Source organism: Onychostoma macrolepis, chromosome 05 (assembly GCF_012432095.1).
Source record: "Onychostoma macrolepis isolate SWU-2019 chromosome 05, ASM1243209v1, whole genome shotgun sequence".
NCBI classification, from domain to species: Eukaryota; Metazoa; Chordata; class Actinopteri; order Cypriniformes; family Cyprinidae; genus Onychostoma; species Onychostoma macrolepis.
The window spans coordinates 8,340,525-8,355,145 of NC_081159.1; the positions used below are offsets into that span (position 1 = coordinate 8,340,525).

Sequence of the window (14,621 nt, forward strand, 5' to 3'; positions counted from 1 at the left end):
ATTTTAAATGATAAATCTTAGATTTCATTCAGTGCTGAAAAGTATATCATTTTAGTGTAGGCCTACTTATAAATGACCAAACATTTGTGTGCACTAGGGCTGTCCTCGACTAAGGATTTTTCTGGTCGACTAGTAGTTGTTCATTTTAAGCATTAGTCGACTAATTGCACGTTTATTAATAAGCCATTTAAATCATTATTATTGTCACGAATCCTGTCCATGCACTTCCGCTCACTCACCACCAGAGGTCAACCGCTCATCACATGGACTCTTGCACTGCGCTACACTACTGTTGCACTTCACCATCTACTACATTTCCCATCATCCATCGCACAGATCACACAGCTGTCACAGATTACTCATTGCACTGATTACAGCTGAAACCCATTAGACACGCTTTATAAGCCTTGGACTTTCTCTGCCTTACTGCCGAGTATTGTATGCAATATCGCTACCCTACAGAGCCCTGTTAGTTTCCCTTGCCTTGCCTTGCCTTGCCTTGCCTTGCCTTGCCTTGCCTCTGTTGGATTGTGTTTTCCCCTGCCTGGACTATCGCTTACGTTTTGGATTACCTCTCCTGTCTAGCCCCTTTGGATACTGTTCGCCGATCGTCGACCCACGCTTGTCTTTGTTTACTCTTTGTCTCACCCATGATATACCTGTCTGCCATTGTTCGACCCTGCCTGTTATGACCACGTCTCTCATCAATAAAAGCTTGCATATGGATCCGCACGTCTCTCGTCTTGTCAGCCCCGTAACAATTATGAGTCTTTAATTGCCTATAGCCTAATAAGTGCTCAAGCACACGCAAAAAGCTTGCCACAGCGCACCGGCAGAAATAATGATTATGAATGTGTCAGTGAAAAACTGTAAGGAGACTGCATTAACATTTTAATATTTTGATAAACTAGTGCTTTCTTTGTTCTCGGTTTAAGAGATAAAGTTGGCGACACAGACTCATCATCTCTGCAGAAGTGATGCGCCTGTAAGCATGTTTCATATGGATTGCATAATCTGAGAATATTTGTCTTCCATTTGAATTGGTTCATTTGAAAGTAGACATTTCACTCTTTATAGATATATTTTTTATGTCTGTAAGGTAAAGATATACACAGCGTTTTGCGCTCAAGTTCACAGACCGAGACGGCAGAAAGCGCATCCTGTTTGCTTTCATTATTTTACAAAAGCACGATTTGTTTTTATTGTGAGTGCAAACAAATAAACGTAGAGTCTTTACAGATTTGAAAGATGTATTACTCTTATCTGTATGACCAAAAATGACCAGTATTTTAGGAGCAATAGGCTGGCGCCTCCATCTGTCCTGCAGTGAGCGCTACTCTTCAGACACACTCCGCACAGACACAAGAGTGCACATTTCTCTAAGTTAACATTAGATTGAGGGACCATGTAAAGTTGCTAATACTTACATATTTCAGATGATAAGCCATATTTGAGGTCGATGAATGATAGTCGAGCGTTTGGATGTAGACTAACCGTTAACGATATGTTAGTCGCAGACTGTGTGACTTCACCTGTGGATTTTTTTTTTTTCTGCGACTAAACGACTAATAACATTTTGGTCGACCAAGCCTCTTCTGGTCGACTAATGATTAGTCGACTATTAGGGGGCAGCCCTAGTGTGCACTTTATATTTGTATTATTTTTATGTGTTGCGCTGTTAGCTTAGCAATATGCCAACAACAAACTGTAGTGTGCAACAGTACCCAGTGACTTTTTTACCTGCTTTTGTCCTGAAAGTATTTTTCCCGCTGGGATTTTAAAAAAGGCTTTGATAAACAGCGATGATGTGAATTGAAAAATTACAAACTTTGTAACATTTGGGAAAACCGGACAAAACGACAAAAGACTCAATGGCTTTAATGAGGGAAAGAACTATGATACAATGAAGGACTGCAAATGACATAATCAAACTAAAAACTACGGATAAAAATGAGACAACTGATTTAAAGATGTTGATCTTCATGGGATGCTTCATGGGAGTGTTCTTTTGACACAATTTGCTTGTTTAGATTCTCTGAATTGTGGAGGTTTTTTGTAGAATCATAGGTAACAGTTTTTCACCTAAAATTCTGTTGTTGAACACGGTTATTAAAAAAAATAATAATAAGTTGAAAAAATGTGGACTGATGGCCTTAACAAAAGTAAGTACCATTAATTAACAACCTTAGCTTGTAGCTAACAATAGGTTTGCCTTTAATGGTTTATAACAGGGGTGCCCAGTCCTGTTCCTGGAGATCTACTGTCCTGCAAAATTCAGCTCCAACCCTGATCAAATCCTGATTCTATTTCAGTGGACACCATGGAAGGCACCTACTGAAGTAGGCAGTAGACAGCAGGGGAACTCTATAGGTTTTAAAACAGAAAGAGAAAAAGTATTTTCTGCTCACCTCTCCTGATGCTGCGACGCAGTTTACCACAGAGGGCGTCGATTCGCGGCACCTCTGCATTCTCATCTGGAGCTCCAGGGCTCTGTTCGGGGGAGGATGGACTTTGTCCATGGCTAAGATCCAAAGGGGGCTTGTTGTTGTTGTTGGACGGTGGCGGTGAGATGGTGGGGTTGGCAGAGGTTGGACTACTGGCTGCAGATGACGAGGTCGTGGACAGATCCAGGATGCCTACTTTTGAGCCAATAGGGGAATTAAGAGAAAGTTTCCTGGTGCGAACCGGAGAGCAAGTACGGGAGGGGATGGAGAGAGGTGGAGGAGATGAGAACTTGCGACACAGTCTGGGGGATTTGTCATTTACGTGGTCCCCGCTGCGGTTGTTCTGGTTGGTGGCGAAGAAAAGCTCCAGGGATCTGAGTTGTGGAAAGAACATCGAAAGATAGGGCATAAATGGCAGAGCAACACTGGCACATCTCTCATGTTCTGTTCTCCGTACTTGCATGCCCCACTAAACACACTTGTCAAACAGTTTCTGGGATGCATTCTGGAAACACATGAGGAGTATTGATTGCAGCTTTCAGAAATTGAGAAAACAGCAGTAACAAAGCAGGAAAACATTGCAAGATGTAAAATCTGCAATGGATGATAGTATTTGTGAGAGTGCAGAAGTTTTGAGAATCCAGGATTTAAAGGGGTCATGAACTGAGAAACCAAAATTCCCTTGATCTTTTGACATATAAGAGGTCATTGTACTATAAAAACATCCTGTAAGTTTCAAAACTCAAAACTTTCTCATTAGTCTAAAAACAGCTTATATGGAAACCAGTCTGCCTAAACGACAGGTTGTGTAATGTATGATGTAATAGTGTGGCTAAACACCGCCTCCTCAGAAAAAGATCAACATCTGCTTCTACATCACCGTCTGTTTAGCCCCGCCCACCAATTCACGCACGTAGTGTAATTAACGCAGGTATACGCAGAAACCAAACGATAAAGATAGCTCTGAAGACAACAAGTCGCTGTTCATTCCCAAGTTGTGGAAAAATAGTCTTTGCTTTGCCTTCCTTCTGATCCCAACGGAAAGAGTGAATGAACTTTATTTTGAATGAAGTTCCAGACCACATCAGTAAGAATTTGGTCCTTTGTTTACTTCATTTTACCACAGATTAGTTTACAAACAAGGCACAATTCGATGCGGGATTTTCAGAAAGATTGAAATTAAAAGATGATGCTGTGTCGGCTATAGTGGATCTGACAGTAATGTCACACAACACAAGTGTGAGTAACTGTTTTTATGACGTGGTCACTATTGCTTTGTCTGATTGTTTGATATGAGTATTTATGTGTTTTTAACCTAAATCACAGCAGCGTCCATCTGTGAAGGATGTAGACTGTCAAACATACACAACTGTTAGCCAATCACAGCAGTGGACATTTACTTCCGAGTCTACAATCCACCATGCCTATTCAAACAGAGCGTATAGATGAAGGGGCTCAAAAACAGGAAAGAAAATAGCCTAGTACTTCTAAATTATGTTTTCTGATGTAAAAATCTTGATAACATTATAAGTGGACCTCAGAGAACAGTACAAAATAAAAAACAGAGGCAGTTCATGACCCCTTTAATAAAATCAAATATTTGTAACTTCCAAAAAAGAGGATAAAGACTCCCAAAAATAAAGACAAACAGAGTGGAAAATGTGAGGATACACACTAGAAAATGGACAGAGATAAAAGTGAGTGGTAACAGAGAGATGGGTTTGTTACTTTGACTGATCCATTGCTATCTTCCTGATCTTCAGGCTGTAGTCTGGGCAGATGGATGTAATGGACAAGCGGTCAAATGAGTGATACTGGACCCTGTGTGACAGCAAAGTAGGTGTGGGGATGAGGAACATCAGAGACAACACATTAAATGTCACATCACTCACAATGACCACAAGCATCTGCACATGAGGTACACAGGCTTCTGCACAAGCATACTGAACATTCAAGGAAAATGGAGGAGGAATAGTTGAGCACTTTAAGGCTTTCTGAACTACTTTTTAGGTAAAGGTTACCAAGAGTGCACCAATTTAACTTGGCAGAACACCTGCTTTTGGAACAGAAAACATTCTTCCATTTGAAAGGACAAATGTATGCAGAGATAAATTCCCTACTCACTCTCGCTCACAGCAGTGTTTTAGACACATACACCTAGTGGTTTCTTTCAATCACACAGAGCATTTGAGTGTGAATATATGGTATTATTTCAAAAGGATATGACAGGCCACAATGTAGAAAACTGGCTATGATCCAACAAGTTTCCAGAGACAAGCTATCTGCCTGTCTACACAAAATATAGAACTGCTGTGTGATGTAATACAGTTATAGCCATTCAGAAGATATTTATGAGGAGCAGGACCAGAGAGATCTCTCTATAGGCACTTTAAATGTGATTTCTTCTCAGGGTGCTTTAAATATAATTTCTGATTTCTTTAACTATATAACTGGCTGTAATCTACTGGCTACAATATATTGAATATATACAACTGCAATTTTTTATTAAATGCCCGTAAAAATTAAGAAGCATTGAGACTACTGTGATGATTTTAGTGTGTTTTTGGCTAATTTGGTTAAAACAGATATGAGTGTCTCTTCAGAAGTAAGTTTAGCTTAATGTAGCTAAAAATACATTATGGGTCAAAATTATCGATTTTTCTTTTAAGCCATGAAGATATTTAGCAAATTTCCTACCGTAAATATATCAAAACTTAATTTTTGATTAGTAATATGCATTGTCAAGGACTTCTTTTGGACAACTTTAAAGGGATAGTTCACCAAAAAATGAAAATTCTGTCATTAATTACTCACCCATTACTCCCATAGACAGCAATGTAATTAACACGATCAACGTCCAGAAATGTAGCAAGGAGATCGGCAAAATGATCCATGTGACATCAGGGGTTCAACTGTAATTTTACGAAGCTACGAGAATACTTATCCGCGTGGCGCAGCTGATACAGAACAGCATATGCTGTTTGCGTTCAGTGGATCCTCTCCAAAATGGAGCTTGGGTGACGCGGAGGAGACGAATTGTTGAATAAAGTCATTATTTTTTTTTCTTTACGTTCAAAAAGTATTCTCGTAGCTTCGTAAAATTACGGTCGAACCCCTGATGTCACATGGATTATTTTACCGATGTCCTTGCTACGTTTCTGGACGTTGATCATGTTAATTACATTGCTGTCTATGGGAGAGTCAGAGATAGGGTGACCATACGGGCCATTTTTATGGGATGCGTCCTTGCCAGGATTTCTATATTGCCTAAAATATCCAGGTTTTGGCTGTTTGCACTGTGCAGGTAGATCGTTGTGTGACATTCATGAGAGCTATAGAGAGCAGAGCAGACGGCTCCTTATGCTTTCGAATCACTATCACGCCTACCTTGGTGTCTTTTTTTGATCAGTGCGCAGCGACGCTTCAAGTCAAACAAACTAACAAACATGTGCGCATATTTGTATCGCTTTGATCGTTCTCTGTAGATCTCACCTTCTCACGTGCAGCACCATGATTGGTCGATTATGTACAATACCTGCATGTTATTGATCAAACTACTTTGGATGATTTAGGCAATATTAAAATCCTGGCCAGGACATGTCCCATATGAACGGCACATATGGCCACCCTAGTCAGAGAGCTCTCAGAATGCATCAAAAATATCTTAATTTGTGTTCCAAAGATGAACGAAGGTCTTACGAGTTTAGAACGACATGAGGGTGAGTAAATAATGACAGTATTTTCATTTTTAGGTGAACTATCCCTTTAAAGGTGATTTTCTCAATATTTCGATTTTTTTGCACCCTCAGATTCCAGATATTCAAATAGTTGTATCTCGGCCAAATATTGTCATATTCTAACAAACCATACATCAATGGAAAGCTTATTTATTCTGGTTTTGTGGTCCAGGGTCACATTTAAGTTAAGTCAGAGAAAAGAGACAAAAACTGCATTATTTGCATTACCCAGCTCTAGTGGTGACTTTTAAGCCCTTTAAGAGCTCTATTACCTGACTGGTATGGATGTAAAAGGCTTCTTGTAGATGTCAGCCAGTTTCTCCATGACCACGGTGGCGGTGGTGAAGATTCGGTAGGTGTGCAGGAACGTGTTGAGGAAGTCTATGGAGAGGAAGCGCAGGTCGGTCAGCCTCTCCAGCAGTCTCTCCACGCTGGCGTAGCGGATCTGAGGAACCTTGCAGGAGTTGAGCGTCTTACTGAAGCAAATGTCAACATCATCTTTATGGAGACGCGCATCGGATCTAATGAGGAGCACAACCAAAGCATCTTTATTGTCTTTATGCTGTACATTTATGATGATATTATGAAGCGTTAGTGGAGAAGTGCTGAAATAATTTTTCCACAGTTGATAATAATTGTAGCTAAATATGTTAACTTGCTCATAACAAATGAAACTTAATAGTAATAGTAATAGTAATAATAGTAACATATACTTGAAAATTGTGGTTAATTTTGATTAGAAGTTTTATGCTAATCTACAAGTGGAATATTAAAACTATTTAAACTCAAATCAATATTTCATATCTATATGTATTTCAAATTATTTCAAAAGTGCAAATGCAATAAGCAAGAAACAACCAGTTGGTCATTATAGCTAAATAAACTCTAATTCATCCAGCTGGGCTGACTCACTTGCATCATAAAATATTTTATTTTTAAATAAATAAATAAATACATACATACACAATCATTATTCTTTGCTTATGGCCCTTTTTTGCCAGTGGTAGTCAATCACATGGACAGTTGCACTGAAATACTTTAATGCTTTCTGGACTGGTATTGCCAACATATTTTCCAGCAGGGAGGGAAATTAGTCCCAGTTGGTTGCCCTTATTGTAGTGTGCTCACTATCACTGAAGTGTTTAGCTTGGACAGATGCGTTTGCACATGTGCAAGGAGCCAGCACTCGGGGCATCAGTGCATGTTCACTGGGCCAGCTGATGCATTTTTGTGTGCACTTAAAATTTTGAAGGATTAATCATTTCAAAACAGTGATTTTTGGCTAGTTTAAATATTATTTTTAGGCATTCAGTCTTTTACAAAATGCTTCTATAATTACAAAAACACTGACCCATAATAATTAAGGCACACATTATTTCACAATAAACAAAGGTCTGACTTACTTGATCATGTGTGGCACTGTGACTTTTGAGTTCTCCTCAAACACGCTGGTCATCAGGCCATTACAGCGGATGTTATCGATGCACTATATAGAGCAGAAATTCAAATGAAGAGAGGGATCAAACCAAGGAGCAAAGAACAGAGAACAACATAATTAATCCAGTCACTAAACACTGGACATACTGTAATTTCTTTCTTTGAGACTGGGGGATTCAAGGACAGAGAGATGTCTCTTGTGAGTTCATCAGTAAACCCGGTTCAGTCCACTAGTACAAAGTGATCCCCTTCAGGAACAAGTCTTAACCTCATGGCTCTTGGTGTGAAGTTTCAGTGAGGTGGGTGTTAGTTATTATGTTCCAGTTCTTCTGTAGAGCCATTTTCGTTTTGGTTTTTTAAAGGCTACAGGGAATTTGTATGGTTCAGAGTAATTGCACAAAGTATAGATGAGGTGTCAGGCACTGTTATCTTTATATATTTTTTTATTACTGCGTATGCCTATAATCCACAGGAAACTAGAGAGAGACAGGGTCGTATATCGTTGAATATGAGAAATGAAGCAAGCTAGATACTAAAACTTCATCTCCAGCATCTGCATTGACAACCATGGCACAACTCTGACCAAGTTTTTCAGTGAGCATATACACTGTAGACTGGAGTAATGGCTACTGAATATTCAGATTTACCATGACAGGAATAAATTAAATTTAAAATATGAGTGTAAAAGACTTTTCACAAACATTAAAGATATAGTTTGATCAAAAATGACAATTCTGTCATTAATTACTCACAAACCCGTAAGACATTCGTTCATCTTTGGAACACAAATGAAGATATTTTTGATGAAATCCAAGAGCTTTCTGATCATAGACAGCAAAGCAACTGACATGTTCAAGGCCCAGAAAGGTAGTAAGGACATTGTTAAAATAGTCCATGTGACATCAGTGGTTTAACCGTAACGTTATGAAGCTACGAGAATACTTTTTGTGTGCAAAGACAACAAAAATAATGACTTTATTCAACAATTTCTTCTCTTCCGTGTCAGTGTTCTTAGTTCATTGTCTGTATAATCTTGTTTCAATAAGTAAGGCCGGGCAAAAAATTGAAAGTCATCTTTTCTGTCCAAATCTTCAGATGTGTTCATGATGACTGTTTTATGTACAGTGTGCGTCTTCCTCCGCTTTAAACAAGGCGCAGCGCATCCAGGTTCTACATCAGAACGCTGGCTCCTGCATCAGCAGCAACACACATGTCGTGATACTGTCGTGAATGCGAATCAAAGACTGAATAAAGTTATTTTTGTCTTCTTTGCACACAAAGTATTCTCGTTGCTTTATAAAATTACGGTTGAACCACTGATGTCACATGGACTATTTTAATGATGTCCTTACTACCTTCCTTGAACGTGGTAGTTCCATTGCTGTCTATGGAGGGTCAGAGAGCTCTCAGATTTCATCAAAAATATCTTCATTTGTGTTCTGAAGATGAACAAAGGTCTCACAGGTTTGGAACGACATGAGGGTGAGTAATTAATGACAGAATTTTCATTTTTGGGTGAACTAACCCTTAAAAAGATTACCAACCCCAAACTTTTGAATGGTAGTGTAAATGATATAATACCCATGAGCAGTTGACTGTAACCGCAGAGGAGGAGCTTTTGGTTACATGTGGCTTCTCTCTCACCTGGCTGATGTCGCTGGTCCAGGCCGCTTTCTCCTGACGGGATGGTGCCAGTAGCACCACAGTGAAGGCAGGAGCATCTGAGGGCTCTACCACAATCTTAAAGTCCAGGTGACCAAACACCTGCCCTGAATTCTTAGCTAAAAACAGACAGAAGGTTACAATTAATCATGAATCATGCTTGAAAATCCTAATTTACCAGTCCCGAGGGACCACTCAGGAAAACAATGGCAATAAAAACTAATTAAACTGAAGGGATCTCTTCTTAGTAACACAATAATGGTGGTGATGTTTATTAAATAAGCTCTTAGGGACCATATTCAGGGATCACGAGAGGGTCGTTGTGATGCTGTTTTGAATTAGCCCTTGGGTCTCTTTCTATACCCTCAAGTGGATAATCAATCCATGACAATTATCATCTCTGCCCATTTGACATTTAAACAGCAGGCAGTTTGGACTCTTTTCTGACCTGTCTATAATAGTTAATTAACCTGCAGTATGTGAATAATGGCCAATATATAGCTAATGATGCATGATGTTTTTGAAAATGTGCATCAAAGAAACAGGCTCACCGTCCTCGTCGTTAGCGTCAGGCTCCTCGATGAGAGTGCACTCAATCAGGGACAGCACACCACCTTGCTGCCAGAGTCAAACCATTAGGTTGAGAGGTTAATCACAAAGGGAGAGTTTCCTGATATTGATGGTTTGTTAGAATAATGGCTTTGTGATGGATCTCATGTACAAAGACATTTCAAAGGTGTTTTCCAAAAGCCTTTCTAGTGCTTTCATATAAATCTCCTTTTGCTGTGGCAAATAATTAAATAACTGGTAATTATTTAGCTTAATTATTTAGCTGGATAAGAAAAACAAAAATTGAGAAAATAACTTGAGATTACTTAATGCATCAAACAAATTAGTAAATATTTTGTACTACATGGTCAAAGTGTGTATGAACTCATAGCTTTACTGGAGTTGGATTATAGTTAATTTCCAGTTATTACTGCAAAATAGCAAATTGTTTTATGTAGCAAATTAATTCAGTATATTAACAAAAAATACTGTATAACTATATTATTGTGATGCATAAAGCAGAGTCCTGCACGTGGATAGGTGATTGGCTTTATATTAAATCAAGATTATATCAAATTAAATATAATTTAATTGAATACATACATAACAGCAGAATTATCCTGTGATTTATGTATTTACACTGCTAGACTATTAGTACACAAACTAAATAAACTGTATTAAGAGATTTTTTTTTTAAACCCTCTTAGTTATACCTATTTGAAGCTCACAAGGAAACTGAGCTTCAGAAATTGTGCCTGAGGACTGACCCATTCAATTAAAATAGCACAAAAGCATGTCACAAAGTGTGAGAGGAGTAATACACAAAATCCTGACAAGGGCTGTAGGGACTGAAGGAAATGAACAGAGGAAGCTCAAACCTCATCACACATGATTAACCTTTTGACATTATTACAATTATCAAATATTTGCTGCCGGGTTTCTATGTAGTGATCATCAGGAGTTTGCTTTATAATCACTATGCCCTAGCTGCCCTGTCAATACATTCAACACAGAACGGGAGACTTTTTTTTTGGTGCATGTGTGTCACGTACTTTGAGCAGGTGAAGTTTGCCTCCTGAGCTGCGTGTGCAGATAAGGAAGTGCTTGGTGAAGAGGAAGCACTGTCTCTCCCCTTCCTTTTTGAGTGAGAGAGAGCCTAGACGCACCTTACTGAGCTTCCCTCTCTCCACTGAGGGCAACTGGATCAAAGAGCCTGAGAGAAAGACATCAGAAAAGAGAGAGAGAATGTAAAACTATTAATTGAGTGACACAACAAGCTGAGACAACAGAGCAACAGCAGCACAAATGATAAATGAAGATCAAAGACACCTTTACCACTGAACAAAAGAATACAAGAAGAAAGGGAATATGAGAGATTTTTAATCAAGTGACAGAAATCATAAGGCATCATATTCAGAGTCCAAAAAAAAAAAATGTATCCATGTGTCCATACAAGTAATATATTTAGGACAATACAATAATCTATTTACTTTATTAAATCACTTTATTAAATTGACATCACACTTTTTATAATAATTTAATTATTTTTTGCTAATTTATCATTTTAATAAATTTTCTTTTCTTTTTTTATTTATTTATTTTGCATATATTCATGTATATATTTTAGCTGCTACTGTAGTTTCCCCACCCTCTTTCTTAAATTTGAGTAAATAAGATACCATTCTAAATATATAATTGTTCTTTAACATATCTAAAAAAATAAATTCATCTTATGCTTAGCGAGTTAATGGGTTAACGTTTCAAGATTAGAAAAATAATGGTTCCTAAGACAGTTGTGGCCTAATGGTTAAAGAGTCAGACTTGAAACCCAAAGGTTGTGAGTTCGAGTCTCAGGTCCGGCAGGGATTGTAGGTGGGGGGAGTGAATGTCCAGCACTCTCTCCACCTTCAATACCACGACTGAGGTGAGATCCTGGAGCAAGGCACCGAACCCCCAACTGCTCCCGGGCGCCGCAGCATTGGCTGCCCACTGCTCCGGGTGTGTGTGCTTGTTCCCTTCTCACTCTGTGTGTGCACTTGGATGGATTAAATGTTAAAGCACAAATTCCAAGTATGGGACGTCACTTCCTTTCCTTTAAAAAGCTGGAGAGACTATTTTGACAAGAAATCAGTTTTATTATTGCTAAAAATAAAAATTTTTCAGAGGAGACTTTTGGATTTTAGCAGATTTGAAATTTTAGCAGTGCATCATGCACAAGATGAACGATTATAAATGCTTGTACTACAGGGCCGTTGAATGCTTGAATCTGATTGTCTGACGAACATTCTAAGGTGTGCAATTATTTTCTGGGAAACGCACGGCGAACGTAGTTCCAGGCAGCTCTTGACCGCATTACATGACCATATCACTTCGCCAAATGATTTCTGTTATTTCAAAGGTCTTACAACAGCAAAATAACCAAAACCCACAACGACACTGGCCAAAAATAAATAAATATAGTAATCAAAAGGATAAAAACGACAGATCATGTCCATGTTTTTGCCACAAAATTACGCTTTATTATGTACGGAAAGCACATACTCTGTCTCTCCCGCTCTCTCTCCCTCACAGACCGCACATACATAACAGTTACAGTTTGCACACACACTAGCATACATCCCGCTAATGTTGTTAGCGCTACTCTCACGATTTTATCAGTAAACAACTTAAAAACTACATGACTTCTCACAAGCGAAGTAACAACAACGGCGCTGTTCGTGAACAAAAGGAACTAAGTTTCACTATAACTAGAGACATTGCTGCCGAACACTATTGAGAGACGCACAGAGGTAAATCTCTCTCTCTCTCTCTCTCATAATTTAGTTATTAACTGTATTAACTGCATTAGTCTGTTATTAACGGCTCAAGCCTCCGTTACTAGGTTTAAAATGACGTTTTGGAATTAGCAACGGAGGCGTTGGCTGAGATGCGGAAGAAATAATCCTACTCACAATAGCGATTTAAATACTGGACGAATGCCTTGAAATATATCATCTGATGGATGTCTTGAGGTGTGGCAACCGTAGTATAAGCGGAATAATTGACTTCGGTCCATTGGATTATTAGAAAAACTCATGGAGCTCACACGTTTTTGAAATCAAAAGAGAAAAGTCAACAAAAGAAATCGCTTTTCCTGTCACTCATTCTACAGAAGAACATGAACTTTATCATGGTGAGCTGATGTCATTTCCTATTCCATACATTCCATGTAGAGACCCCCCAATTGCATGTTATTCCTGGTTTTCTGCTTCTCCAGTACAGGGCCGGATTCTAATACATTATAAAACACCTCAACTGAAAACATCAGACACTCTGTCAATCCTGGAGACAATGCTGTCCAATTGTGAAATCATGAATAATTCAGAGCCAGAGGGGATCAAACCGAAGCTGTCGCTGTCACTCAGGTGCTGGTTCTGCTTAAGGCAGTGTGTCAGGCAGGTGGCAGCTTGAGGTGTTAACACGACTCACCTTGTCTCACAAACGTCTGGCTGGTGTCAAGAAGGATGTCACAGCCCTCTACGATCATGCGCTCAATAGCCAGGTTCTTACGGATGTTTTCTGTGTCACTCACTTCATCGTGCATCACCCTGGAACAATGCAACAAATAGAAACATGAGAAATTCACCTTAATACTTTTTGCCACTTTGGTTCTCTGGCAAAGCTGTAAATGAACATGTCAGGGTATAAGAAGCACAGGGTATAAGATGAGTCGACGTATTTACAACTACTGCATTATGCCAAGCGCAAAAACCAGAAGGAAATTCACTACATCTGCTGAAGCACTATCTGCATTGTTTTGACATATTATTCACTAAAATCATTCAAATGTGAATCAACTACATTTGAATTTAAAATTTAATGTATGATATAAAATGATTCAAAAATTCAGATGGTTATCGGCTTATGTACTGATCAATAGAAAATGTTCTCTTTTCAATGAATTTACTGTTGAATTCTCCATTAAACACCTGTTTTTTTGCAGTGGAATTAGACGAATATTCAAATAGTGCTGTGTTTTTTTGTTTTTTTTGAGTAGGGCTCTAGTGATTCATACAGAAAGTAGAGAAAATTACTTAATACTCATGGCACAAAACTATTTCAGTGTATTAAGGGGATGGGTCACCCAAAAATGAAATTTCTTTCATTTACTCACCCTAATATTGTTCCAAGCCTATATGGCTTTCCTTCTTCTGTGAAACATAAAATAAGTTATTTTGAAAAATGTCTCTGTGGGGTTTTTTTTGCTCATACAATGGAAGCCAATAGACCCCCCAAACCCAAAACCAACATTCTTCAAAATATCTCTATTTGTGTTCCACAAAAGAAAAAAAGTCATACAAGTCTGAAAAATCTGAAGAAGGAATTTTTTAAATTTTGTAAATCAGGCAAAGATAATCAGGCAAAAGTAGCGAATCAGGCAAAGGTTTTTGCAATGACATACAATGCGCAACTGTAAGTTTGCTTCTCAGGGTGGTTTCTTTACCTGGAGAGTTCCTCCAGTTTAGACTTGGCAAACTCTAGACTTTTCCTTTCCACATGCTCATGAGGTGTATGAGCCAGTAGCTCATGGAGAGTGATGATATAACGAGGGATCTGTCAATCAATAGCATAAAGAGAGAAAAATTGTAAAGACTGAAAGCGTACAGAGTGCATAGAATCTGCGCCCATAGAATGTCCGTCCATCAATCAAGTTCTATATGTCCCTCGTACGTTACATGTTCGGTGCTCAAAAAATGTGGCTAATTTGATAATGCTTTCACCAAAGTGTCTAGTATTCTCTGTCTAATTTAAT

General features: G+C 38.6%; 1 protein-coding gene across 9 annotated transcripts in view; it reads right to left on the bottom strand.

Annotated features, from left to right (window-relative positions):
- The window catches only part of rasgrf2b (Ras protein-specific guanine nucleotide-releasing factor 2b), a 71,651-nt gene that overhangs the window by 17,115 nt on the left and 39,915 nt on the right, over positions 1 to 14,621 (bottom strand). For 6 of the 9 annotated variants that reach the window (XM_058776360.1, XM_058776356.1, XM_058776355.1 and 3 more), the window contains exons 8-16: positions 14,313 to 14,422; positions 13,298 to 13,416; positions 10,882 to 11,042; positions 9,832 to 9,898; positions 9,263 to 9,399; positions 7,585 to 7,667; positions 6,454 to 6,702; positions 4,173 to 4,265; positions 2,409 to 2,818 (exon numbers count right to left, since the gene is read on the bottom strand). In XM_058776360.1, the coding sequence (XP_058632343.1) occupies positions 2,409 to 2,818; positions 4,173 to 4,265; positions 6,454 to 6,702; positions 7,585 to 7,667; positions 9,263 to 9,399; positions 9,832 to 9,898; positions 10,882 to 11,042; positions 13,298 to 13,416; positions 14,313 to 14,422 (1,429 nt within the window). The remainder of the gene's footprint in view (positions 1 to 2,408; positions 2,819 to 4,172; positions 4,266 to 6,453; positions 6,703 to 7,584; positions 7,668 to 9,262; positions 9,400 to 9,831; positions 9,899 to 10,881; positions 11,043 to 13,297; positions 13,417 to 14,312; positions 14,423 to 14,621) is intronic. The other 3 variants (XM_058776359.1, XM_058776357.1, XM_058776358.1) reach the window with 2 other exon arrangements.